The sequence below is a fragment of the Seriola dumerili genome, unplaced genomic scaffold (assembly GCF_002260705.1).
Source record: "Seriola dumerili isolate Sdu_G_001 unplaced genomic scaffold, Sdu_1.0 BDQW01000219.1, whole genome shotgun sequence".
Taxonomy (NCBI): domain Eukaryota; kingdom Metazoa; phylum Chordata; class Actinopteri; order Carangiformes; family Carangidae; genus Seriola; species Seriola dumerili.
In genome coordinates, this window is record NW_019174474.1 from 4,929,052 (window position 1) to 4,956,145 (window position 27,094).

Consider the following 27,094-nt stretch of genomic DNA (forward strand, 5'->3'; position numbering starts at 1 on the left):
GCAGTGGTAGTGGTAGTGGTAGCAGTGGTTCAGATCCTCAGGAATGCTTGTTTTGTCCAATCAATAGCTGCAAATCCTCACATTTGAGGTATGAAAAATGACAATGACAATTACAAATAGTTGCCAATTAATTGTCAGCTGTACTTGTGCATTTTCATGTGTTTTGTGTGCAAAAATTGTAATTTGTAACTTGTAACTAAAGCTATCAAATAATTGTAGTGGAGTAAAAAGTACAATATTTCCCATTGAATTGTAGTGAAGTAGAAGTGGCAAAGTGGCATAAGTACAAGTACCTCAAATTTGCATTGAAGTACAGTACTTGAGTAAATGTAGCCTATTTAGTTACATTCCACCACTTGATAACAGTGTGCACATCCCAAACTGATGCAGTGTTATGTGACAGGAGGATGACTGGTTCGCTGGTTGTCTGAAAGGAAAATGGCACGAGTGGTTGTTCGCCCTAAGCTGACCACTGGATGGAAGCCCCTTGTTTCAGCCACATTTTATTTACTACTAATCTGGTCCGTTGTCACGCAATTGGAATCAACAAAGCGCATCTCCGTGCTAGACGCCGAGCCCCCTAAAAACCGTAGGCCTCCAGACGGGCCATCTGGCGCTCTGTAGTAAAACGACAGGCTCCGCCCCCCTGCTTACATTCTCCAATGTGCCATAGCAACCGGGGCCGAGCCCCCTGTTCCCGCGCAATGTTCCCATCCTTATAAGGGCAGTAGAATGCAGACGCACGGAAACGTCATACGTCGTTTATGTAAATGGTTTGATTGAAGAAAAAGAAAAAACCCTCCTGCTCTACTCTGAAATGGAGGTGTGGATATGACGCATGCGCACTATGTCCACAACTATCCAGTCCCGTCCACAAACGCAGACATCAACAAGAGAGCGGGTTACTGATGCGGGTCGATTTTCATAATAGTCACATCGTAACGACGCGCTAAAGGGACCATTACTTTGACTCAGCTTCAAGCAACTTGCAAAAAGGTACAGTAGGCAGTCAGTTTTATTTGTTTTGTTGTGAAGCTTTAAGGGGTTTAAAGTATTTCCGGAGCTTCCCGATGTGTTACTGAAACCAAGCTTCGACTTGTCTCAGAACAATTGCTCTCTTTAGGCCTGCTGCAAAACCGAATGGGTGGTCAGCTTGATGTGTAGGTCACTTTATAAACAGTTAAAGTAAGTGGAGGGAGTGCAAGATAAACGAAAAGATATGTTGAATAGTGTGAAAATGGCCTTCACATGCAAGCATGACGAGCAAAGGTTAGCTGTTGTTGTTATTATTGGTTGCTTCGGTGCATTTGGCTGTAAGAGGACATCACTCCTTTATTCCCTGCCGAAATTTAGCTAAAGTCGGTCACTGTGAGCGTTACGGCCTGAAACCTGCTCCTCTAAAAAGCCACAATGTCCACATTGTGGCTGTAGAGCGCATGTAGACTACTACACAGCTACGCCTGCTAAATAAGCCAAGTTGAGTCTCTCACGCCCACCCGGACCAGAGATGCTTCTCAGCACGCGGGCGCTGCTGTCAACAAAACAGCAAAACACAAACTATTTAAGAACACCTTATGAAACCTGAGCTGGTTAAGAAATGGTGTTTAGTGTTAGAAAGCGGTTTTAACACCGACTTTCAAAAAGCCGTCGCGTTGAACTTCGTGCACATGTAGTTGAAGGTGGACTGTTGCAGCGAGGCGGCTCTGGAATAACAAAGAGTAAAGATCAAATTACACGATTATCCGAGAACAGCTTTCTCGTAAATTTGAGGCCACGCCGTTTTTCTTTCGAAATGTGTTTGTCTTAGTTTATCTCACTACGTAAAGTTGATGTAGGGGAGGAAAGTCTGGCTCCGTCGAACAGAGGACGGTCATCATAAAATGGGTGCGCATGAAGCAGGTCGTGTGGCATGCCATGCTTCCTCGCTGGAGTGGGCGGTGAAATCGGCGACTTGCACTTTTCTCTCGATAAAAATAAGTGCATTTCACGGTGTCTTATTTTATTTTAAAAGGCAGAGGTGCCGTTCGCACAAGCCCCAATCGCTTTCGAGGGAATTTTTACAGTTTACTTTAAATATTACAGTTTTTGCGGAAAATCGCATCACACCCCCTTCTCCACACTGCCTCCGCCTTTGAAGTGTGTTGCCATGTTGAGTTGCGTCACGTACTGTATTCTGCTGCAGAGATCGTCTGTTGATGACAGAGCACACACTCAAGGCTTAAAAAACTTGTAGCATACTCCAGAACACATGCACGAGCAGGTGCAAGGTTGTTTTTATATAACGTCTATGAAATTACAGCTCTTAATTACCATTCTGAATATATGTGTTTTGTTCAGAACATTATTGATTATTCTCTTCTTTTAATCTAATTGCTTCTAAGTGTGTTATGTTGCGTGTTACCTGCGTGTTACGTGTGTTGCTGTTGTCTTAATCAGGACACTCGTGTAAATGTTTAATCTCAGTGGAGCACTTTCCCCGTTAAACAGAGCTACAATTCGACCTCTGCATAATTGTAGGACATTGGCTTAAATGCCAGTTTCTGGAGGAAAATACTGCAGGAGTAAAGTTTGTACATTGAAATCCGGCAGTTGTGATACTTTACATGGCTATGTTATGTATCTATTATTTCATGGGTTTTCATTCTAATTGTATACACTTACCATGTAAGAGTTTTCACTGCTGACAATTAGTCTTTTTGCCGTGTCATTTTTTCATACTTATATTGTTATCTTCAGCCATTGGGCGACTGTTTTCTAGTTCTCATCTTCTACCGCTAACAAAGTATCTGATATAACCAGCAGAGTGAGAGGTTTTTATTTCCCCTGCTCTTTGCCTGCTCTCTGTGGCACCGCACTGACAGAAGACCCCGAGGACTGATGGCAAGAAAAAAAAACCCAGTCTGGGGGGCGCGGCTCGCAGTTTTGCCGCAGTTCAGGTCTACATGTGCTGTGGAGGATAAATTTTGCCTAGCAACATAAATCATAATTCCTCTGCATAATCGGCGCGCTTATTGCATTTCGAGTGATTCTACCTCGGACATATTTATATTTTTGCAGTTCTCATGCATGTATGCAACATACTCTTGCATTCCGTGGTTTATTTTTGACCATAACATATAATGTATTTATCTGCAGGATGAAGGCTGAGACTAAGTGCGTGCTTATGTTTATATTTTGAGTTTCCAAAATGAAGCGTGCATCCTGTGAGCGCAGCTTGGTGACATGATCTGTCTGACACGCTGTCTGACTATTGACCTACTTCCCCCATGTGGGTCAGAGCGGAGAGATGCATTAACAAAATCGCTTTCCGCGGATGTTTTTAGTGCTCTATGATCGTGACAAAAATATTTGATACATATCTATTCATTTACATTTGAATAATCTGAAATGGGGCAATAAACTACGATCTCTGATCTGAACTAGAAGGCTACGGCTGAGGGGGGCGGGGGTACTGCAGTTAACACATGATGCACACTGATGAGAGCCTGAGATGTAAATATTTCAATCTTTTTTTTGCACTCAGATGTTTGGCTTTCACAAGCCGAAAATGTACAGGAGTTTGGACGGCTGCTGCATCTGCCGCGCAAAGTCGTCAAGCTCTCGTTTCACGGACAGCAAGCGATATGAGAAGGAGTTCAGGAGCTGTTTCGGGTAGGAGGCACACCTGAGCACGTGGAGTTTGTAGCAATAATATGTATATTTTAACATGCCTTATTGATAGGAAAAATTTTCCCTCACAAGGTGTTACTATCTTGCAGATTGAGTGAAACGCGTTCTGGAGAAATCTGTAATGCTTGTGTGCTCCTGGTGAAACGATGGAAAAAGCTACCTGTGGGAACTAAGAAGAACTGGAACCACGTGAGTGAGAATCATATGGTTGAGCTATTACTGGGCCTTGATTAAATACTTGAATCATGGGAACTCATTAACAATCAACATTTCTCGTTGCCTTTCTTCTCCCCTGCTCCATACAGGTGGTGGATGCCAGGGGAGGTCCCAGCTTAAAGATAACTTCCAGGCCCAAGAAGATAAAGTCCGTCTCCAAGAAAGCGCGGCCTAGCCAGATCAGCAGGCTGCAGAAAGAGCTTAAAAGAAACAGTGAGCCCTGCATTTTTCTCATTCAATGATACAATTACATGTTTAATGGCACTCACTCATTTGTTTCTTTTGTTAAAAACACACCACACAAGTAACACCTCATCCTCCCTTCACTTTTGGCACTTGGTTCTGCCCACTAGATTCAGATGCTCACAGCACCACCTCCAGTGCCTCTCCTGCTCAGTCTCCCAGCTACAGCAACCTGTCGGACGACGGGTCTGACACTGAGCTGAGCCCAGGATCAAGCCGCTCACCTGTTTTCTCCTTCCTGGATCTCACCTACTGGAAGAGGTAAGTCAGACAGTGAGGCAGTGGCACTTCTTTGTGCTACAGATTCATTATTTAGGATTTAGAAGCACACGTTGCAGATTGTTTTTGATACTACATATAAAAAAGAGCCATTTTTGTCCATGGAGCATATTTTCACATTGTGGTCTTGCTGCATACATTTGAATAGGAATAATGTATCATGTTTTGTGTAGGCAAAAAGTGTGCTGTGGAATAATCTACAAGGGGCGCTTTGGGGAGGTGCTCATCGACCCGCATTTGTTCAAACCGTGCTGCCGCAACAAACAACGACAGCAGCAGCAGCAAGAGGAGGAGGAAGAGGATGAGGAGGAGGAAGATGAGGAGGAGGAAGTGGAGGTAGTGGAGGGCCAGGTGGGCATGGATGTCAGCGGGCAAAATTCCCAGACGGGAGAGGAAGTGAAGGAGACGCCAACATGCGAGGAAAATGCAGAGCCTGCTCAGTTATGCGTTACCGTGACAACACCTCCAACCAGGAGCGTGGTGGTGGCGGAGGAAGGGTGGTAAAGTAAAAACCCCCCTTGCACACATCTCTGAAGAAATCTTGGGGTGCTGTTTTTCTCTCAAGCACTTATAGAAAGAAGTCGCCTCAGATTGCCTTCAATCATAAAGCAGCTGAAAATCCTTTGGTCTTCTCCACAATAATGTTGGAGGTTTGTTTATTATGTTTAAACGGTAACTTATGGACTGTTGTGTTTCCACTTTGTCTTTTTTTTTGTATTTAATATTCCAACCATCCTGACGGTGGGCCATCATCCGTAGTGTTTTTGATCTACTTTAGATGAAATGCTGGAGCTCTAGTTTGCTGGTACATTTAAAAGAATTTATTCCAAAACGCAATAGATCCACTTACTCACAGAAAAAGGTGCTACTTGAAATTCATTTCTCAACACTTCAAACATACAGCTGAAACCATTCTCAACATGGATGTTTTATAAGCATATATGTCAAGATGACTGATATGATGGGATTAGTTTTGCTTTCTTTGTTCAGAGTTGATAGCTCTTTTTTTAAATGGTGGATATCTCGTTTTGGAATGAATGACACTTTACATTAACAGAGCACAGACCTGTACAGTAGCCCTTGTGTTTGTGTCTATTCACATTGACATCCACTCCTATCAAAGATTTTGTGTTTGTAGACTGGATTAGCGTCTCTGTGTGCAAATACGTATGTGGGTCCCATTTAAATAAGGCCTATTCACAGCTTCAACAGCAAATACACCAGCCTTAATTATGTGTTACAGACAGTGCTAGTGTTAATTCTGGATTGGTATTTAGGAACAAAAAGGGACAGTAGCTATATTTATCGTGGCCTCAGCAACACATAGTGCATTTTGCATGAATGGCAAGCCACTCATCCAAAAGACCTAATGATCTGATGCATGAGTCTACTAAAATTGCATGGCCTTATATAAACTGTAAATCTTACTTTTATTTTTTTGGATCCATTTCTCTGAAGTTTTAACTTATTTTTATATGTAAAAAAAAAAAAGAAAAAGGAAAAATATAAGTGTCTTTGCATAATAATACCACACAATACTACAGCAAAACACACAATCGGTCTATAGTCATTCAGCAATATCAATATCAGTGATTTCCCTCATTCCCGGTCAGTATATGGTAAAATACTTTATACAAGCTGAAATTCTATGCCATTGCCTCTTATATACCACACATGTTGTGATATATAGCCTAATATTACTTTATTTATCAAATGAAAGCCAAAGCACATTGAAATTCACCCAATGTCAAATCAATGCAGGTTTTCTATGGACACTTGTGCTTGTCCGAGGTCATTTGTATGTATGTTTATGGTATTCTAAAAACAAACACTAATATGAAATTTCATACATGTGATGTTGTAGTTGGGAGCAGGGGGTGTGTTATGTACATAAGGGGTTGGGTGAGCCATTTGGCTCTTATATGGGTTTCATTATTTATTTATTTCATATTTATTTATATCACTGCATCCCCACTTAGAAGTGTAATACTCCAAATTCTTCTCATCTTTAGCTTACGTCTAGCATGGTTTTTGTACATCAGAAATCGAATGTAATTCTCACACAAGCTTTGTTTAACGTTGTGTTGAATTACCGGTTGTCAATATTTGTGAAATGATGTTAAGTATTTATTTACTCATCAGTTGAGTTGCGTGCAACCTAACTTATTCTGTATCATCATTTTAGATCTGTATCATGTAGAGTGAAACGAATGATAGATTGCAACCAAACTGTACTTTTCCCCTGTTTAGCCTGTAGCTTAAAAATGTTACAGAACAGTAGGATACCTAACTCTAGACTTGCATGTACTGTTGCTATGCATTTACTTAGCTTACAAGTTAGACAAAGCGGTTTTGTATTTTTTATACATCATGTACTTTTTTTACTTGTCCCTCAATAAAAGTAATTTTGTGAGTTTTCTGGAAGTATGTGGAGTTACTGAATTTATTGGTATAAGGTGGATAAACATGAACTCAGCAGGAACAAAAGGCACAAAACTGTCCTCTCCTATTTAGGCTTTTGAAATTTAGCAAATTTATTTTTATAATTTAGAAATGTTTCAAAACAATGATAACAGAAAATGTACAGTAAGCTTATTGAAGTGATTCTTACAGAAAATAAAAGCACAGGGCTTACACCTGCATAAGTCAAGATATTTGTCAACTATTGCAGCATTATGCAGCATTATAGTCTGTCTGTTATCCACATATCCGCAGCACAGCACAGTCAAAATACACCCAAACAGTTCCCACCAGATAAATATCACTGTACTACTCTAATGCTTTCTCTGTTCTGATGAAATAAGCAGAATTTTTAAATTGTACCTTGGGGAATGTTTTTGGGTGATATGCCTCCTTTGGATGTTCCACATTCATAAATCATGGATAGCATGATAGATAATCATTAGCTATAATAAGGCTTTTTTTGAATGTATATTTGAGTAGAAAGGAAATCATAACATCCATTACTTTGGATATCATTGCATGTGCTTTATAATTATATACTTTTTTCATTTGTTTAAGAAAAATGCTTTACTTTTCACTGATATTTATCTGTGTATTTATGTAGGTCTGAGATGTCCCACACATTCGTTTTTATTGTTATTATATAATTATTAATCTGAAAGACAGAAATATGCCTAAATCATACTCCTGAATGGTGTACATCTGTAATTTGCGCAGTTTTAAATAAAGAAAAGAAAAAAAATCAAATGAAAAAAAAACCCCACCGGAAACGGTAGTCCTATGACAGGAAGTAAAAAAAAAATGCGGATGTGCTTTGTTTTTATTTTACAGCCAGCTGTCAGGTGTAGCTTTAGGCTGCATATGTAGTTTCAAATCTGTTCTTTAAACGGACAGAGGTCTAAAAACAACCACTGTGGAACCTGGGGTAGGTAACATGAATGTTGTAGCTCTGGTTGTTATTTTAGCTTACAAGCTAACGGTGTAATTTCGTCCAGGCTGCTGAACTGTTTATAAAGTTACTCATCGGTACAAAATCCTGCGATTAAAATATCTCAGAGAAAATTAACATCTGGAGTTGACTTCCCTGGACAGAATGTTAAGTGAAGTAACGTCATTGAATCCAACTAGCTGTTAATGCAGATATCAGCACTGAATAGGTTTATTATTAAGCTTTCTCTGTGAGTTCATGGTTCAGTGTGCTTAGGTTGTTGATCTATGTGATTATTACATTACTCGCACTTTTCTGAATTAAAGTTTGTATTCTCAGTTTTTCGTCTTGATCTTCATCATGGCGGAGTCCACAGCATCTGGCGTGTTCTGTGGCAGGATGCTGAGCATGGTCAACTCTGAGGATGTTAACGCCATCATCCAAGCTCAGAGACACATGTGAGTGTTGTGCTCTGATCAGCTTCATCTGGCTTCTCTGCTTCTTTATATTTAAGTATGAAATGTGCTGTTTGCTGAAGGTCAGTTCACCTGTACATGACAGTGATGCTGCCACGTGCCTTGTTCTTTGCAAACTGCCATCTGTACATTGTTGTTGCTTTGCTGACTTATTGTGACTTATTGTGGAAACAGGCTTGACCGCTTTGAGAAAACTAACGAAATGCTGATCAACTTCAATGGGCTATCTAACGTGCGACTGCAGCAGATGAATGAGCACTTTCTGCTTCACACCCGCACCCTTGTGGAGATGAAGAAAGATCTGGACAGCATCTTTAGAAGGATCAGGTAAACACAACACCAGCAGAGCAAAACTTATGCACACACAAATACAACTTCTTGATTTTTTTGTCTCTTCTGCCTCACCAGAACACTAAAAGGGAAGATTGCTAAGCAGTACCCAGATGCTTTCAGCAGTGAGTTAGCTTTTTCTCTCCATTCATCATTTCATTAACACAATCAACTTCCACAAATCAGCTTGTTCAAATGTTATGTCTAAATATCTCTATAATATAAAATATCTCTGTTCTTTTTTTTCTTATTTGGCAGATATTCATGAGTCACCGATCCTCGAGGAGGACGACGATGAGTTTGACCCAGTTCCCCCCAGTGTTGCTACAACAATCGCAACAGCCACCTCTGAGCAGAGCACAGAATCATGTGACACAAGTCCAGATGTGATCTCACCCACTGTGAGCAGATGCTCTGAAGATCTCTCCCAAGAGCCGCCTGACACGCCCACCTCTTACGTCCTAGAGACCGCCGTACTACAGGACGAAGGTCCTGACTCTGTACCTGCAGAATAGAGCGGACACTTTGTGAAGCAATTTAAGTCACTTGAAACTGAGCTTCATCCTTACAACTATTCTAGGAGGAATTAGCAGGAGGTCATGTTGTATATTTGAGTTTTTGTTCCATACAGGGTCCAGGGCAGGTGCCTCTACAATATTTGCTGACTTTTCCAGTCATTAATCTATCTGTTGGAAAGAGCATCACAACCTTGATGTTATAGATGGCTATGAACTGTCAATGAGGACACTGGATATTTGTTGGCATGCTTATTTGTCATACACCTGCACAGCACTAAAATAATGCAGATAATACTTGAAGTTGTATAGTATCTCACTATAAATATATCTGTCTTGTTGACAGTAAACCCGAGCAAACACCCTCAATCGTGTGATTATAAGCATATTTCATGTGTATTGAGGTTTGAAGAGATGCACACCTGACTGAGGGTCTCATGATGTGTTAGGATTTGCGAGTAGTTAATACTGTTGTTGTTGTTGTTGTGGTACAATTAACAATATCACATATTGCAGCTTTGTTATTTTGTGTACTCCTGTTAAAACCAGGAATATGAATGATTTTAGCAGCATTTAATGTGATACCAATTCGCCCTAAGAGCTGGAAACCAGGTTGTGTGACTGAATGTTTTGACCACTCCTCCGCATTGCTACCCATTAAAGATACAGTTTTGAAAGGGGGGAATCCAGCCTAAAACGGACTTCATTTGTTATTTCTGTCATATTTATACAGTTTTAATTTGTGGATTTAAATAATATGTTTGCTCTGAATATGCTAAAAGAACAAGACTGTTAAACTTAGTGGCATCTGTACCCACAGAACCACCATCCCATAATTCATCCATGAGGCCATGTGATATTCCAGCAGAGGAATACTGTACACAAAACACAGATAAGAAGAGATACAGGTTAGGCAGCTTGTTTTGCCCTCAACATCGAGGAGGAGCTGCTCCTTACATATATAAACAATCAAATGACCACAAAGCAATTGCCTAATGATATTAATGGTAAATTCCGTACAGGGTCCAAGGCAGGTGCCTGCTTTGCCCAGTTTGTGATCCAGTCTTGGCTGAATCAAAAGCTTTTAGTTGCTAAAGGAAAATTAGATAGCACATACGAAGTCTTCATATATGATAATGTACCATAACATAGTTATGAATCACGTTGTCGGTTTATTATGAACCCCGAGCTAAAACAAATGTAGTCAATTACAACAGTCCTGAAATAAGTCCTACTGTTAGCTATAATGTTGTTTTTTGTTGAAACTGTGTTAGAGAGGTCTCGATTATGGGTGAGGTCTGTGGTGCTTGTGAACATGAGTTGCTTTAAAATTTGAAAAAAAAGAAAAGAGGAAACAGATAAGTGGTTAGGTTCAGGTTAACGACGTTAATCTGGCCATGGATCCAGGTTATACGGTAGAGGGAAGCACATGTCTACGGGAAAACAGATTTCACTTGATTTATGCTCTCCTCCCGATCCCGATCTGCCGTTGGTGTAACAAATTGTAATTTTAAGTGCATTTTTATTAACTCAGAATGCCTTGGATTTTTTTCCTCCTGCTTTAATGTTAATGCAATTTTAAGTTTTAAACCGTGTTCTCAGACATGAAATACGTGTTGCAATTTGAACCGACAGAGGGCGCTAAGTCCGAATGGGAGCTGTTTTATTTTCAGACAACGGGGTCAAACGACACACTAGCTAACCTCTGTCCATAACACACTCACCGGAAATTTGGGATTTGGGAGCTTCTCGATTTTTTACTTTTACAAGAAACACTTACCTGACTGTACAATCACGGGTTTTTTGTTTGTTTGTTCATGTTTTAGTCTGCTAACCTAGCTGACGTTAACGGTGAGCTCGGTTGTTGACATGGTCAACGTCAGTATAGAGAAGACAAACGTATGACTGACAGCTCAACGGTCATCCCAAACAACCAATCCGTTAATAAACGTCCACTTTATGAGGGTATTCACCTGAAGTTACACTGCTCCTCCTGCTGCTCCTAAGATGAGGAGGCTGACCAAGAAGAAGGCTCTAACTCTGGTGAAGGAGTTGGACGCCTTCCCCAAAGTTCCCGAGAGCTACGTGGAGTCCACAGCCAGCGGTGGGACAGGTAATCTACACACACCCCTACAAAGCTGTAACACAAACATTTTGTGATTTTAATCTCACCACAGTGACTCATGTTGATACTCTCTCCAGTGTCTCTGATAGCCTTCACTCTCATGGCTGTACTTGCCTTCCTGGAGTTCTTTGTGTACAGAAACACATGGATGAGGTATGAGTATGAGGTGGACAAAGACTTCAGCAGGTGAGAGATTGAGATGTGATTATTCTGCTTAAAACCTGTTTTTAGCCGTGCACAACGAAACTGAACATTATAACATTCACAAAGGTATAATTTATTGCAAGACTGTTGTATTTGACTGCATTAGTTTTTAGCTAGGTGTTCCTAATAAACTGACAACTGAGTTCTCCTTCATTCACAGTAAACTCAAGATAAATGTTGACATTACAGTTGCCATGAGATGCCAATGTAAGTACAAGAAATTTACATTGTATTTTTTTTAGCTCTATTTTAAAAGAAGCACTCATTCATATTTGGTTGAGAAAGGTCAGATGTGTTTTTAATTTGTGTGTATATATGAATGTAGATATAGGTGCAGATGTCCTGGATCTGGCAGAAACCATGGTGGCCTCTGATGGCTTAAAATATGAACCAGTGAGTATCAGCTACTACAATTAATTTACTGAATAATGAAGTTGAGGAGCTAAAAGTAAAACTTGTCAGTGGAAAGTTAAAGGTTTTAAACTTCAAAATTCCTTTAATCCTATTTAATCCCTTATATTTTGGTGGTAATGCTTCTTTATACTTGTCTGACAATTTTTTTATTTTACATTTTAGGTCAACTTTGAACTCTCCCCACAGCAAAGATTATGGCAAATGTAAGATTCAAATTAACTCTTTGAACCTGTAATATCTAGGACACTCCCTAAAGGAATATGGTGACATTTTGACTATGCTTATGTTATTTACATTCTGCAAGGAGTTGCCTTTTAATGGGAGATAATACAATCTATGGTCTCTCTCTCTCTCTCTCATTCGTAGTAGAGATGCAACTAATGATTATTTTCATAGTCAATTAATCTGGCAATTATTGTCTTAATTAACTGATTCATCATTTTGTCTATAAAACATAACAAAATAGTAAAAAATAACTTTTCTGCAGCTCAAGTTGATGTATTTAGATGGCTTGTTTTGTTGGTGCAACCAAAACTCAACAATGTTAATATTACACAGAATGTTGTTAAAATAACTAATGATTCATTGATAAATGTTATTTTTCTTTTGGTCAGTTAATGAATTAATCTGTTAATTGTTAGAGCTCTAATCAATAGGTAGCAGTGTTAGTAAATTAGTAGTAGTAGTTAGTAAAAAAGGACATCAAAAGGTATTTTCTACCTATACAAACCAGTAAACTCATTGGTGCAATATGGTTTTACCTGATTTGTACTGATTTTAATATTTAACTGCTGTTTTATCCATTGAATTGCTTTGGTCTCACTCCAAGTGAGTCCTTGTTTTCTTAACTTTTCTGTCCTTCACTGTCAGGACTCTTCTGCACATTCAGGAGCGTCTGAGAATGGAGCACTCTCTTCAGGATGTGCTCTTCAAGACTGCAATAAAAGGAGCTCTTCCTGCTCAGCCTCAAAGGTACAGGATCCTAAAAATAAGCCGTTTTCTGTTTGGAGTTGAGAGATGGCTGAAAATATGATTACAATGATAAACCAAGAAGTACTCAACCTTCCATATACTTTGATAAAATGATCCCCTCCACACTGTGTTTCTCTTTTTCTCCACAGTGAGGACAGCTCCACTTCCCTCAGTGCCTGCAGGATACATGGACATCTGTATGTTAACAAGGTGGCAGGAAATTTCCACATTACTGTTGGCAAGTACGTATCCACATGGTTATAAACATGCTCATAATGATAAATTGATAAATTAGTAGAAATTAGACATTTTGCAAGAATTACACCTGTGCATGTTTTATCAAACGTTAGACAGACAGAAGAACTTTTTATCCCTCCACAGGTCCATCCCACATCCCAGAGGCCACGCCCATCTAGCTGCTCTAGTCAGCCATGACAGTGAGTTCATTATCTTTTTAACAAACTAACTACTTTAAATTCTCATACTTTGACCATATGGTGATGATATTCACACTGTATATTAAAGTTGTGCTTGCAATGACACACAAAATGTTGACAATAACTGTTTTGACTACTTGGCATTGTGCTACAGCTTATAACTTTTCTCACCGAATTGACCACCTGTCCTTTGGAGAAGAGATCCCTGGGATTATCAACCCACTGGATGGGACAGAGAAAGTCACTGCTGATTGTACGTCTGTGTTGTCAAACATTTTTATCTTCATTTATGCTTCGATATGCTTTCTTTTTCATTGACGGATTTTTGATCATTCTCTCCAGCTAACCACATGTTTCAGTACTTTGTCACCATCGTGCCAACCAAGCTGAATACCTACCAGGTCTCTGCTGACACACATCAGTATTCAGTCACTGAGCGGGTATGTTTTCATTTTGCTCATGTTTGTATATTTGTGTAATATCTATCCATATGGTGAATGTGTTTGTATTCCTCCTGTTGTTCTGCAGGAACGAGTGATAAACCATGCTGCAGGCAGCCATGGAGTCTCTGGGATCTTTATGAAGTATGATATCAGTTCACTAATGGTCAAAGTCACTGAGCAGCACATGCCCCTCTGGCAGTTTCTTGTCAGACTCTGTGGCATCATCGGAGGCATTTTCTCTACCACAGGTAGATAAACTCCCTAAACCGGTAAAATGTTTCACTGAGTACCAGATGCATATTAAAAGACCTCACTGGAGCATTATGATGTTTTCAGCCACACTTTAAAATGCTGACCCCACTGTAGATCATACTGTAAGAAAATTTTTAGATTGCTTTCCTGACTTCTGGGCAGCCATCAACTGCAAGTGTGATTATCAACTTTCAGAGATAAGTAATCTATCACAGGGAACATTTATTTCACCTTATTTATTTCTTTTCTAGTCTTACTAATGCTATTTTTGCAAGGTAATGCAGTGGTAAGCAGGGACTGTTTGGAAAAATCTTTGTAGGCACATTTGCAGATGCAGCTGAGTCAGCAGGTGTACAGTAACCCATGTATTTAAAACGGTAAACTACCAGTCCACATTAACAGTGTCCATGTTTATTTATATCATTATTATTATTATTATATTATATTATTTATATATGTTATTTATTAGCTTCTTAGCTTATTTAGCTTCTTACAAGCACCTGAACACATGAACAAGAATGATTTTTTAAAAGTAGGACTTGTCACCTTTACATGTATCTAATGTGAGATTGCTGGCTGCTGGATTCCTCAGAAATATTGAAGATGATGGGAGGAGGTGATGAGTATTTCAGAAAAAGGTAGAAGAATATTTCTGCGTGTGAGGGTAGACATTGTCTTATAGTGTTAAGCTGCTTGGAAAGAGATAAAAACCATACTTTGTTTTATTTATGGATGTCTGTCAAATGCAGACCTGCACTTCCTCTCCTATAAAAGCTACAGCTAATACACTTAACAGCTTCAACCAAGCTATTTTCACCTCATCTAAGCTGTCATGAGCATCAGCATCTAAATGTTGGATCTTTTTTTTCTCTTGCAGGTATGCTCCATAGTATGGTTGGCTTCTTGGTGGATGTAGTTTGCTGTCGTTTCCAAATGGGAATCTACAGACATCTTAAGGTAAGTGAATCCATGACTGTAAACCTTGCAGACAGGGTATTCATCTTGAATTAAAACCTATTGGCAAACTGAAAAGAGTAATTTAACTCTCTTTTGGAGTTATCATTATGAATCTTTGTTCTTCCTTCCCAGGAGGCTCCTCTGGATGTGCAGGAAAACAGTGAAACCTCAGTTCCTCCAGAAAATTACTCTCAACAATGAGACATCAGCAGCAGCTCAGCTGCAGCCGACTGACAGCTCACCATCTTAGCCTAACCCACCAGTCAGCAGTGAGATGCTGGGAAAATGTTTACAAGTTGTTTTTAATAGAAAATGTGTCCCTGCTTTGCTCAGAAATGTGTAAATATTTTTTATCTTTTAAAAAAATCTTTATTGGGTGGGTGATTCTGACATAACTGTTCATCCACCTTGGAAGGATTGTAATCAATACCTCCACTAATTTTTTGTGACTTTCGCTGGAAGGCCACACCAGACTGAACAGCATAAATTATTTACATCCTTATTGTAGGTCTGACTTCATTAAATGGACGGTACCTGGTATTAAATTTCTCATTATACCCACTTGGGGATTTTCATTTATCCTGACCTTTTCTCTGGGTTACATTTTTGTTTATACACTTGATTGACGGATTAGGATTGACCTGTGAAAAAGCAGGACATTTTTCAGACTCCTTCATGCAGTTTGGTGACCTCAGAAAGCGCCCAGTATAGCTCTGCTCAACTTCAAGCTGACGAGTTCTAATCAGCTGCAATAAAGGAAAAACCTGTGTGGGTGTGCAGGGCCATTAAAGGGGAATTGAGTGAAAAGACTAAGAGTTCTAAAATTGTTCCACAAGTGTGCCTGTGTTGTACTCACTGTGGCAACTAGAGAGACTGATTTGTTAAATAAAATCAACTTTCAACATGTTGTGGATCCATTGTTAGTATTTATATTCTGGTATAATCCCACCCAAAGCTTCAATCAATAATTATTTCATACATGATCGGTGTTTGGTCTATAAAATATTCAAAAACTTTTGAAAATCATCAAATCTCTCACTGTATGTTTTGAGAACCTAAGGTGACATCCTCTGGTGTCTTGTTATGTCCAATTAATACAACAGTCTAAATCCTGAAAATATTAAATTTTATATGAAACAGAAAAGCAGTAAATATTCACATCTGAGAAGCTGGAAGAGAATATGTAATTTCTGCTCGGTTAAACAACCACAACCATTAATCAACTGTCAGAATTGTTGGTCATTAATATTCTGTCAATCGATTAACTGACTGATAGTTTCAGCTCTAGTCTCACCACTGTGGTTATAAGTAAAACAATCTCTAGAAATGAATATTTTACACCATGTCAAGAGTTTATTTGACAGTATTTCAGAATATCTTTCAGTAAACAAGTTTTTTGTTTTTTAGCAAAATGTAATATATCAGTACTGTCGCATTTCATAAAAATAGTTGTTCACGTCTTTGAAACTACAGTATCAATGATACAGTAAACCATATTTGTAGGAATACAGCTGTACAAGGTGAATAGTACACAATTAACACTACACAGTTATACTTGATCTCAATGGGGATTTATGAACGTGCCATCCTTCACAGGTTCCAATAAAGCATTTTTTTGTTTCTGTATACAAAATCACTCACAGCAGGCAGGGGGACGGCCTGGATGGAGACAGAGGGCTGGATGACATATTCTTTCACCTACATAGAGTAAACACATTTCTACAGCCAAACGGCATGTTCTCATGCTCCTCACTAACATGTTAACCAGTTTATCACATGAACCACAGGTGTATTCAACTTTTCAAGTCAGCTCAGAAAACATCCAGACCACACGTTTTACCCAGAAACCAGTGTGGGTCAAGTTCAGTCCTGATGATGCTTTATGCACAAGTTCTTACTAGTGTCCCAGTCTGCAGGTGCACTGTCTCGCTAAAAGCAGTTTACCAGTTGGTCTATACCAGTTTACAAGAACAGGTTGGTTTCTGCCTTCATGCTGCATTCAGTCACATTGTCACAATGCATTATGATTATTTTTTTTTTTTAAACTTATATGATCCTCTAGTACTCAAAAGCTATTGTGATTAATTTTAATGAGAGCAAATATCTTGTTGAGAGAAATGGATGATATCAAAATGGAGAAATGCAGGGGGATAGTGACTTCATCTGTGTCTCAGTTTAATAGCAGCATGCCTCGACTCTGCCAGTGACAAAACTTTGCGATCGAACGGATATTTCACAGATCATCTAAAAATCTTGGGTTCAGATTCAGAGTATTGTCACTGCCTGCAAATGTGTGGAATAGACAAATAAAGCTGAAATGACACTCATCTGACACAACAGAAACCATGGTTCACTTAGATAATAACCCTGTCTGGATAAACGTTCAAAGCTCGACTCTCCCGGATGACTCTCTAAGAAGAGGATGTAATGCTACAGGCTACATTTTATCTCCTCTTCAACATTAGGGGACAACGGCAATCATTGACACTGATAAGCTATACAGCTGAGAGTGCATCAAGATAACTGTATATACTGCTTGGTATTAAGTCAGAAGAAAACAGGCTCCACAACTCAACATTTTGCTGAAATGTGTGCATGGTCACTAACATCTGTTTTGCATTCAGTTCCCAAAGCAAATCACAACGGCAACAGCTCTGCATTAGTTTGAGTAAGGCACTCTGCCCCACCTCATAACCATCGGCCTCCTCTTCCCCACACCGATGCCCCTCTCCCACAGTGATGTGGTACACGTAGCACAGTAAAAAGGCATAGAAATGGGAAATATAGACTGGACAAACTTTTTCTGTTGAGCATCAAATGAATACAGCACAGCTTATAATTCTGCACAATGACTGCATGGTTGACTTGTGATCTGGTGTACATAACTCAGAACAGTATTATGAGTTCTTACTAAGCCAACTGTTGTCAGTCACTCAAAAGTTCAATTTGATGGAAAAAAGATCTTCTTTGTCTCATATGAGTACCAACTGGTCAGCTCCACAGAGGATGTCCTCTCTATACTCTACCTCTAAAAGACATGTGAGTCCCTGTTTAATGACATGGTGGTTTACATCCATGCACACGACCACTGCCTCCCTCAGCAGTCTGGGTTTGGTGACTTGCACAGTCTTTGATATGTAGTCATAGACGAGGCCATGGAAATAGTGATCCTAAAATACTGTCCTGGTGTTTTTTTCTCTTTTCTTTACAATGTTTCTAACTACAACACGGCCTCAAAAAACACCAACAGGTATATTTTTGAGTTTACCAAATGTACATATTTTTCACATCTTTACATTTACAGTATATGATATATTGGTAGGCGTGTGAGATCTTAACATATGTCACGTTAACCAGGCTGTCACTCGGGTCAGTGCCATGTCCTCCAGGAGTTTCAGCGTCACTTCCTCCATCAGATTTGTAGTCTCATTCTTCCCACTGCACAGAGAAAATGGAGCAAAAGTAAACCTCTTGGTTGTACATATGTCTCTCCTGTGAGGAACCTTGTTCCATCTGAGGTTATGTTGCACTAACCAATCTGTGCCAGATACGGTTGAGCGGTTAAAAGTACGCATCAAAAGCACAGCTCCACTCAGAATCAGACAACGGGGTTTCATTTGTGATCAGAACATCAGCTGTTACAACCGTGGGTCCAAAATGCCTCCATCTGGGTTTATACTGTATGTTACAATAGCTGTGAGAGTTCCTCTGTTTTTTAAGGTGGTGGGTGTAATAATCATCTTGTAAGAACAAATGAAACAAAATATGATTTAAGAACTAGATGGAGAAGAAAACAGGACAGAAAGAGAGAGCAAGGGAGATTTACTGTTCATCCAATGGTGAACTGAATGAGGAGCCAGACAGTGTGATCCAGTCCAAACCAGCTAGATCCATTCTACCTGCTTACTGTGGAGGTCCAGGACCTCAGGGTGCCAGGCAGTTTATCAGACCCAGGGACGTTCCAGGGCCCAGGGGAGGCAGCTGCACTCCTCGCAGGAGGATCTTCCATAGTTTTAGCGGGGCAGCAGAGCCCACTGTGGCCACTGGCCCTATCGTCTTCTCTAGCGAATAGACCTCTGGACACCAGCCTCTCCTGGAGGCTGACATGTCCATCTGCACTGGCCAGAGAGGCTCCATTTGAATTCACACTGACATATGTGTCCCAGGGCCAGACAGTGCTCACCGCCTGTGTGTGCAGGCCCTTTCTCTCACAGCAGGGGGAGCAAGCCTCCCTCTGCCTCTCTCGTCTTTCAACGGACCTCCCCTGGACAGCTTTAGTAGGCAAAGCCCGAGGCTGTCTGTCGCCTGGTCCACAGTCCACCTCTCCAGACCCCTGAGGGGTTCCCTGCCCCCTGATGATGCACTTCTGCTGGGTGGACCTGCCACCTGTAGCCCCTCTAATGGAGCTGTGGTCTGTCAGCTGTGGAGCTTTGTCTGCCATGCACACTGTGGCCTCTAGAGGGAGCTGATGAGGGGAGTCTGGGGCTGAGGCTGGATGGGATGAGAGCAATGGATTCGGGTGGGGTTCGAGGGTCACTTCCTGCAGGGCAGAGTGGGCTGTAGAAAGGGAATCCCAGGGGCTGGCACAGTCTGTTGGGGAGGAACAAAACACACTCAGGTGGACTGAGATGAAAAAACAATGGCACAACCAGCATGCACATGCACAGAGAGAGAAAAAGAAAGAGGAGAAGAGGAAAAAGAAGAGAGAGAGAGAGAGAGAGAGAGAGAGAGAGAGAGAGAGAAAGATGTACACAACAACACAGTGACACACCACATCCTGATATAATGTCAGGCAAACTTGCATGCAAATGTGTGAAAGCAGCAAACACCTGACCATGTAGAAGATATGTTACACCTAATAACTCATAAATCTACACTTCATCTACAGACAGGCATGTGTGACAGGGTTTATTCGGTGCCTGAAAAGAATTCATATATTTGCAGTTGAGTGACACAGTCTACTTCACAGCCCTCTTCAGGACACAGTTTCATCTGAGAATCACTTCAAAATATTGCTCTTTTACTACAACACACATACCCACCCACACCCACACACACGCACCCACACACACACACACGGCTGCTATTTTCTCATGCATAAACTCATGAGCATGCACATATGAATGCATGCCTAGAGCACATCTATAGAGCACAAAGATTAATCAGTATGGAGAGAAAGACGTGCAGTTTTTCACAAACCGTGTCTTTAGAGTGGCCCATTAGGAAGAAATAGGGGGAGCTTAGTGTGTCACCTTTCATGCACATGGAGAGGTTGGAAGGTACCATTCCTAAGGGAAGGCAAGTAAAAGCCTATACCAATCATTAGACTTAAAGCAGAGGGGTTACAACACACGAAGGCTAGAGAGCAAGTTGTTATTCTACTGTTTGATTAAAATTGTTTTTCACATAGAGACCTGTTTAAAGTCAGATGACAGAGTAGAAGGAGTAAAATGCAGAGATATTAATGCATGTTAATATGTTCTTGAGTAAAACATACAGCATTTGCAGAAATAAATGCCATTCTGGTTAAAACACAGTAATGTTGAACCTCAAACATTGAATCTCTAGTATGAAAGTGAGAAAAGATCAGGTCAGAGACTAATGTGAGAGACAGAGTGGAAAGGGTTGGACATTTAGAGACGTCAGTTTGTGTCGGGCAAACCCACCATATTCTGGCACCTGTCCCGTGCCTCTCTTTAGCAGCAGCCTGACCCGCCTGCCACCCGCCTTGATGAGTTCAATGGCACGGGCGTGAGTCATGTCACGAGTGCTGTCCCCGTTAATCTCTATGATCTGATCCCCTACCTGGAGGAGGAGCAAAGAGGACAGGGTCGATTTCTGTCAAACTGTGTGTATCCATGGAAAGTTGTCTTTTCTACACAATCACTGTCTCCACTGGAGCAACTGGGAAACAAGTAGCCACTAAGTGCCTTGTCCAAATGCACTTCAACAGGAGTTGCTGAGAGTGAGCAGAGGGTCACTGAGTTCACATGTACTTACTTACTTTCCCCCTTTCCTAAGCTGTAAGGTATACCTGCTCCATAAAGAAGATGGGACAGACAGTAAAATAAATATCTGAATTAACAAAGGAAAAAGTGACATATAATAAGTATAGCAGAAGGGCAGACTTGCTGTCTTTTTTAAAGGCAAAAATCATCTTTAAATCTGGTGAACTATATCACACTTGAGCGTGTAATGCGATATTGTTTTTGATGGACATCAAGATGGACAAACATTTTCCATATTCTATTTGCACATCTGTGATTGTATTAATTACACTCTTTCTACATTTCTTCAACAACTGTTGTTGACTGACAGTCAATTCCAATCATCTCCCAAAGACAAAAAAATGTAAATATATAGTTTTTATAATCTCATCCATGCCATCTCACCCTCATCCTTCCATTACGTATAGCAGGACCATCCTCAGCCAGGCGCAACACAAATAGATCCATCTTGTACTCTCTGCCCCCGCGGATACTGAAGCCAAAACCTTTTGCACTTTTCTCCAGCTCCACTGTGAAGTAATCGAAATCCTGCAGAGCAAAATGTACAGAACTTGCAGCAAACCTACAGCAAATAAATAAATAAATATGTAGACTTAATGCTCAAGACAGCATCAGCCTAGGCAGAAAATTATTGTACCTGTGGTCTGAAGTCAGCAGGGATCCCCAGGGGAAACTGTGCAGCCGCAGGATGCTGTCTGAAGTCCAGCAGACCAGGCGGGTGTCTGTAGTCCAGCGTCGGAGGCTGTCGATAATCAGTAACTGGTGGGTGACGGTAGTCTACTGGAGGTTGCCTGTAATCAGTGAATGGAGGATGGCGGAAGTCAGGTTTGACGTCCTGTCTGGCTTTTACCTCTGACCTGTGAGGATCAAGAAACAGAACAAAATCAGAGGAGAAGCCTGTGCCATGATGGAGACAGCGTTGTTTCGAAGAAGCGTAAAGGAAGGAGGTGTCCTATTCCCCACATATCTTGAATATATATGTATACGGACACATTTGAGCTTAACTTGCCATGTGAAGGACGAGAGTATAAGGATCACTGCGTGTGTGCAGCCAAGGAGGCTCACCAGTAAAAGGATGGAAATATCACACTATGTTTTGAAACTTTTATCAAGTTCCCACTTGTAAAATGGGCACAAATCCACAGCTCTGGGAGTGCTTCTCTCAGTGTCTTGATCTGACACTCACATGCACACACCCTTCCACGCACGCACCCACACTTTCATAATCTTGATACAGGGCCTGATCGCTGGGTTCCTGCATTATAGAAGCGAGACCTTAAGGTAAATTATTCACTGGCACTGTAAGAGCTAAGTGGTGTTATGCAACAAAGCAGGAACCAGTCTGAGACTGAGAGTCTGAGTGGGACAAAAGTTGTCTGCAGTCACAGGTTTTCTCCCAAACTTACTGGCATGCAAGGAGAGGATGGCACACTCATCCATATACACAGTTTGATATCTGTCACCTTTGAAAACTCCTGCTCCTTCTTCCAGTCACCAAGATTCTGTTTAGGGAATCTCACAAAATGTTCCTGCTGAGTCCAAACAGGAACATCCCTCTTAGCACACCTCTTACCTGCCATCGTGGAGGTAGAGCTGTGGAGGGAGGCCAGAGGGCTGGGTGACGGGGCTCTGCTGGGTTCCAGCTGGTGCAGGCTGGGAGGCTGCTGGTGCAGGAGGTCCAGTCACCGTTTGGCTTGTCTGAGCTGGTGTCTGACCGGGCTGGACAGGTGCTTGACCTGGTTGAGTGGCCGTTTGGCCAGGCTGAGGAGCCGTTTGGCCGGGCTGGATGCCTCCTTGGCTTGGCTGGGCTACAGGACTGGGCTGGGTCTGTGGGCTGTGTTTCTGGGTCATGGGGCTCTGCTTCTCTGAGCTGGGCCCAGAATGGGAACCTGTGGGGGACAGAAGGTGAGACAAGAGTTCACTGGGGTGAAAAATGTTAAACTCTGGAGGATTAGAATGAATTGAAAAATAAAAACATGCTCAGGATGCACAAGACTGCAGCACTAAAATTTTCTGAAATGTATTTGAGAAAACTACTGAATTATCTGCTGAATAAAGAGGACTGGTTGAAATGTTCAAGTGCCACCATAACCAAAACATTGCAGGAGAATCACTCTTCTAAATCCTGTGTCCTTGTTTTGAATTTTTTATTTCAGAATACATTTTGTGTGCAAGCTTCCCCTTAGACCAGTATTTTACTTAGACCAGTAAAATAAAATATATTCCTTCACAAAGGAAACTGACTTCAAATAGTTGTCTTCATCAAGTACAAAGAGAAAACTAAACAAGAGGCCTGACACTCACCCTCTTCTGGTATGATGTGCAGTGTGACTGTTAGTCCAGCATCTTTAATGAGCTTGACAATGTCTGCATGTGGCATGCTGATGATGGACTGTCCGTTCACAGCCAGGATCCGGTCGCCCACCTTCAGCTTCCCACATCGGTCTGCAGGGCTGCCCTCGATGATACGTCCTATTTTATGGGGCACAGCTGGAAACAGGCAATAACAAGGTGGTTGTCAACACCAATTTTGAAGAAAGATGTCAAGACAGCACTGATGGAAGTCCATTTTAAAGTGGAGAAAACATTTTGAATTGTTTTACAGTATGAGCCTCAGCAGTCATCACTGTGGTATGGTGCAGTAAATTTAAAATTAAAGTTAAAAATATTTACTATGCCTTATGAAACACTGTGACTGTACAGAAGTACACTGCTCAAACCTTTAAAAAATGTTACATTGTCTATTTTTATTTTATCTTTTATTGAGACTTCTTACACAAATAAATACAAAAAACAGAGAAATTTCTCTTCAATGTAAAATATTTCTGGATACACCAAGCAGAGAAATAAATTTATAGCAATGTTTTTGGACTGCAATAGATGTTTCTGTGACTGCATGGGTATTTGTGCAGGATATATTTATCTTCAGTGTGCACTCAATCCAAGCTGACTCAAGAATCACACAGTCTGTTAAAAGAGATCAGCTCTCTTTACTGTAACCACATGTTTAATAAAGCCACATTTAAGACTTTCAAAAAGTCTTTTAATACTATCTTGGCATGAAATTTAGACCAATTTAGAACCAAAAAATAAATAAATAAAAATACAAATCTTAAATCTTAAATCTTAAATCTTAATTCTTAATCTTAAATCTTGATCTTAATTCCAGTTTGACCCCAGCTAATGAAGGTTCTGAAACTATTGAACATGAAAAGAAACACTACTCAAGTACATTAATTGGTAAGGGACATGCAGCCCACTGGTCATTAGTAAAACAGATATAATAGATATTATGGAGACAATCTGTCTTGTAAAAAATCTGATACCTTAAAATGTATTTAACACTGTTTAATATATTCAAATCACTGAATATAATTAAATAAAATATATTTTTTAAATTTTGCTGCACATTTTTCAAAGATACTATATAGCACCAGAAAATATAACGGTCACAAAAACCCATAAACAACCACTCGAGGACAGTCGCCACCCTTGGGATCCTTGATCATAAAGATTTACAAATCACCATTTGTGTTCAGTAACAACCTTTAGGGCAGACAGAAGCAACTCACTGATGACAGTGGCGTTCTCCGGTCTGTTCAGGGAGCTGATGATGACAAAGCCGAAGCCCTCATTCTCCTTGCGGTGAATAACCACATCACTTGTTTGCAGGGCGGATCCCTCTGGAGGAGAGGTGGTAGCGGGGATGGCGACTGCTGAAGGGCCCGAAGCTGAGGCTGCATCGCTGCGTGGAGAGCTGTGTTGTGTCGACACCGAGCCGGGGCTGCGCCCATTCACAGGACACGGTTCACCTGGAGGAAAGGAACGAGGAGATAAGATGAGTCAGAGCAACTCTGCTACTGTAAAACACGACCAGTTTACCCACAGAGGCCATTTACTTAAAGCTTCTTTTAAAATGAAAGCAGCTTAAGATGTAGCCACTGAATGCAATAGAGCACTTCTCTACTTCCAGCAGGGATTCAAAGTCAAACTTTGCCCGTCTGTCATTTGATAGGTATGACTCTTGTGTAACCACATGCCCTTGCAGTTGTACTACATTTAGAAAGACAAATCACAGAGCCAGCTGCAGTGCTCACAATGAACAAAGGATAGATGTATGTATGATCTACTACCACAGAAAAGGTGTGTGGGTGAGAAGTACACACTGATACCTCACGCAGACTGTCAACATGTGTGTCTTGTCCAAGTCGTCTTTTATTTTTTTACTTGATGCCAGTGAAATGTGCCGCATGTTTTCAAGTCTCTGTAAAGTGTGAAAAAACAAAACACAAGAGAACAAAAAAAAAAAAAAAGAAACCAAAAAAAAAAACAAAAACAAAACATGTCCTCACCAGGCATTTGCACTCTCCTTCTCACGGTCAAGCTAACTTGACCATTGCGAGCGGCTGCATGCATCAAGTCTATTACGTATTTGTGCGGTTTCCCAGCAACCACATTTTTATCCACAGAAATGAGCTCATCCCCAGGTCGAAGTCGCCCATCACGCTCAGCAGGAGTGTTCTCTATTATAGCGCCAATAACAATCTGTTCAAAGAAAATCAATATTAGCAGCATAGATGAAGGTGAAGAGGATGATACAGAGGCACGGTGGAATCACACAATAATTGCTTTATCTAGCTTGCAAACTAGTTTTGGGTCATGGCAGCATTTTTCACTTTCCAAATGTTCTGCTACCATATTCTCACAGTTTGCATGCTGTTGTACACTTGCACAAGTTAGCAAGGCGTTACTTCAGTATGGGAGGTACTGAGCAGTTAGAGGGTCAGGACAGTGTGAGAAAGAGAAAGTGTGCTTGTGTGTATGTGTGTGTGTGTGTGCGTAAAGTATGTTGGTTAGTTGTATGAACTGTAACTGGATGAAGAGTGTGAGATAAGTTTATGTGCAGGTCAGACGAGGTTGGTGTGCATGAGGTTAAAAGTGTTTGTGGTCCAGCCCGTCCCATACGAGCCTTGTCACGGGCGTCCGGACTCACAGCCTGCACGGCCTCGTCTCCCCCCAGGATGCGAAAGCCAAACCCGGTCTTCTCTCTCAGCAGATGCACCTCCACCTCTTCATACTCTGGACCTGACACGCAGAAATACAGACAGTAAAGGTTGACTTTTTTCGATTCAAATCCACATATTGTGTGTTTATGTGTTTAAAGCAACATAACACTCTGTCCATCAAGAACTGAAGGTTCTGTACTCACGTCGGCTCTCATAGATAGCCCTCGACTTCTCATAAAGGTCATAAGGGTCAGGCTTGTTCAGATCGAAGCCTTCAGTTGAGTCAGGCACAGAAGTGCGGTGCTGTGGCTGGTTTGGGAAGGGAGTGCCAGGTGGCAAGACTGGACCAGACAAGTTTGCCTGGGGGCTGCCATGCGGGTCCCACTGGTCAGTTAACTACAAGGAAAACACCAACAACAGATGTTTAATTGAAGATTTGGGGCCCTATTTTAATCTGCAGGTCTTGGGCACATGGACTATTTCTCCAAGCACACCTGCTATTTTGGTTCATGTAGGCACAGCAATGCAAAGTCCTAAAGGGCTGGCTGATGTGGTGCATAAATCTCATCGTTCTGTAACAGCTGTGCCCATCACATTGACGCATGATGACAACAGCTCAACAAACAGAAAGAGGCTTTTCTAGGAAGTTATATTATTGTCTTGATGCTGCAAAGTGGCACGCCCTGAACAAAAAGTAGCCCAAATCTGTAGCCAGCGGCAGATGGTGCGGGTTTTTATTTAATAGAAAATAAATAATAAAAAATATTGATGAGGCTGTTTATATGACCACATCAATCTGACACAATTTCAGTTTTATTTCTACTCCATCTCAGGTTATAAATGGTCACATCAGACCTTAAAATATGACACAACAGCATTTGCACTGTGATGCATTACAAGAATAAAACATGAAATGCTACATTTCCTAAAAAGAAAGTTGGGAATGCCGCTGTAATCCAACATCTCCCACTTAAACAACAGAACACAGAGTTACAGTGAACCAGTCTGGTGTGTGTAGTATTATTTGGGGTTACTTTTTAGCAGCCTGGTGTAATTTGCATGTGATTTAATTAAGGTAAACACAATGGACAGCTGCCTGTAATGCCACTGTGCTCTGACTCGGCACTTCTCAAATCAGATGCTGCAGATTTATCAAC

At 40.9% G+C, this 27,094-nt stretch overlaps 4 protein-coding genes across 4 annotated transcripts in view; 3 read left to right on the forward strand and 1 right to left on the reverse strand.

The window, feature by feature from the left end:
- Positions 1-837: 837 nt before the first annotated feature.
- sinhcaf (SIN3-HDAC complex associated factor) lies at positions 838-6,825 on the forward strand. The gene is made up of 6 exons (XM_022754396.1): positions 838-996; positions 3,524-3,651; positions 3,759-3,858; positions 3,975-4,098; positions 4,239-4,389; positions 4,581-6,825. Exons 2-6 carry the CDS (start codon positions 3,524-3,526, stop codon positions 4,909-4,911), a joined length of 834 nt encoding a protein of 277 aa, XP_022610117.1. The 5' UTR covers positions 838-996; the 3' UTR covers positions 4,912-6,825.
- Positions 6,826-7,672: 847 nt separating this feature from the next.
- On the forward strand, positions 7,673-9,816 carry kxd1 (KxDL motif containing 1). Its single transcript, XM_022754397.1, has 5 exons — positions 7,673-7,795; positions 8,138-8,256; positions 8,449-8,601; positions 8,683-8,729; positions 8,863-9,816. Exons 2-5 carry the CDS (start codon positions 8,159-8,161, stop codon positions 9,117-9,119), a joined length of 555 nt encoding a protein of 184 aa, XP_022610118.1. The 5' UTR covers positions 7,673-7,795; positions 8,138-8,158; the 3' UTR covers positions 9,120-9,816.
- Positions 9,817-10,802: 986 nt separating this feature from the next.
- On the forward strand, positions 10,803-15,829 carry LOC111228490 (endoplasmic reticulum-Golgi intermediate compartment protein 2-like). The gene is made up of 13 exons (XM_022754391.1): positions 10,803-11,232; positions 11,322-11,430; positions 11,609-11,655; positions 11,774-11,841; positions 12,025-12,065; positions 12,733-12,834; positions 12,984-13,076; positions 13,216-13,271; positions 13,426-13,524; positions 13,614-13,711; positions 13,800-13,962; positions 14,844-14,923; positions 15,056-15,829. Exons 1-13 carry the CDS (start codon positions 11,127-11,129, stop codon positions 15,122-15,124), a joined length of 1,131 nt encoding a protein of 376 aa, XP_022610112.1. The 5' UTR covers positions 10,803-11,126; the 3' UTR covers positions 15,125-15,829.
- Positions 15,830-17,023: 1,194 nt separating this feature from the next.
- LOC111228482 (membrane-associated guanylate kinase, WW and PDZ domain-containing protein 2-like) overlaps positions 17,024-27,094 on the reverse strand; it is a 75,403-nt gene continuing 65,332 nt past the window's right edge. Inside the window, exons 13-22 of the mRNA XM_022754377.1 lie at positions 26,141-26,333; positions 25,901-26,016; positions 25,284-25,476; positions 24,504-24,743; positions 23,236-23,421; positions 22,505-22,820; positions 21,569-21,788; positions 21,316-21,459; positions 20,590-20,728; positions 17,024-19,513 (exon numbers count right to left, since the gene is read on the reverse strand). Coding sequence (XP_022610098.1) covers positions 18,819-19,513; positions 20,590-20,728; positions 21,316-21,459; positions 21,569-21,788; positions 22,505-22,820; positions 23,236-23,421; positions 24,504-24,743; positions 25,284-25,476; positions 25,901-26,016; positions 26,141-26,333 — 2,442 coding nt within the window. The 3' untranslated portion in view covers positions 17,024-18,818. The remainder of the gene's footprint in view (positions 19,514-20,589; positions 20,729-21,315; positions 21,460-21,568; positions 21,789-22,504; positions 22,821-23,235; positions 23,422-24,503; positions 24,744-25,283; positions 25,477-25,900; positions 26,017-26,140; positions 26,334-27,094) is intronic.

Excerpts from the sequence above, each read along its gene's own strand:
- LOC111228490 (XM_022754391.1), top strand. The coding sequence starts at position 11,127 with ATGAGGAGGCTGACCAAGAAGAAGGCTCTAACTCTGGTGAAGGAGTTG. Across the intron at positions 12,066-12,732 it reads CAGCAAAGATTATGGCAAAT|GACTCTTCTGCACATTCAGG; the intron begins GTAAGATTCAAA and ends CTTCACTGTCAG. Across the intron at positions 13,712-13,799 it reads AGTATTCAGTCACTGAGCGG|GAACGAGTGATAAACCATGC; the intron begins GTATGTTTTCAT and ends GTTGTTCTGCAG.
- kxd1 (XM_022754397.1), top strand. The coding sequence starts at position 8,159 with ATGGCGGAGTCCACAGCATCTGGCGTGTTCTGTGGCAGGATGCTGAGC. Across the intron at positions 8,257-8,448 it reads ATCCAAGCTCAGAGACACAT|GCTTGACCGCTTTGAGAAAA; the intron begins GTGAGTGTTGTG and ends TTGTGGAAACAG. Across the intron at positions 8,730-8,862 it reads GTACCCAGATGCTTTCAGCA|ATATTCATGAGTCACCGATC; the intron begins GTGAGTTAGCTT and ends CTTATTTGGCAG.
- sinhcaf (XM_022754396.1), top strand. The coding sequence starts at position 3,524 with ATGTTTGGCTTTCACAAGCCGAAAATGTACAGGAGTTTGGACGGCTGC. Across the intron at positions 3,859-3,974 it reads CTAAGAAGAACTGGAACCAC|GTGGTGGATGCCAGGGGAGG; the intron begins GTGAGTGAGAAT and ends TGCTCCATACAG. Across the intron at positions 4,390-4,580 it reads GATCTCACCTACTGGAAGAG|GCAAAAAGTGTGCTGTGGAA; the intron begins GTAAGTCAGACA and ends TGTTTTGTGTAG.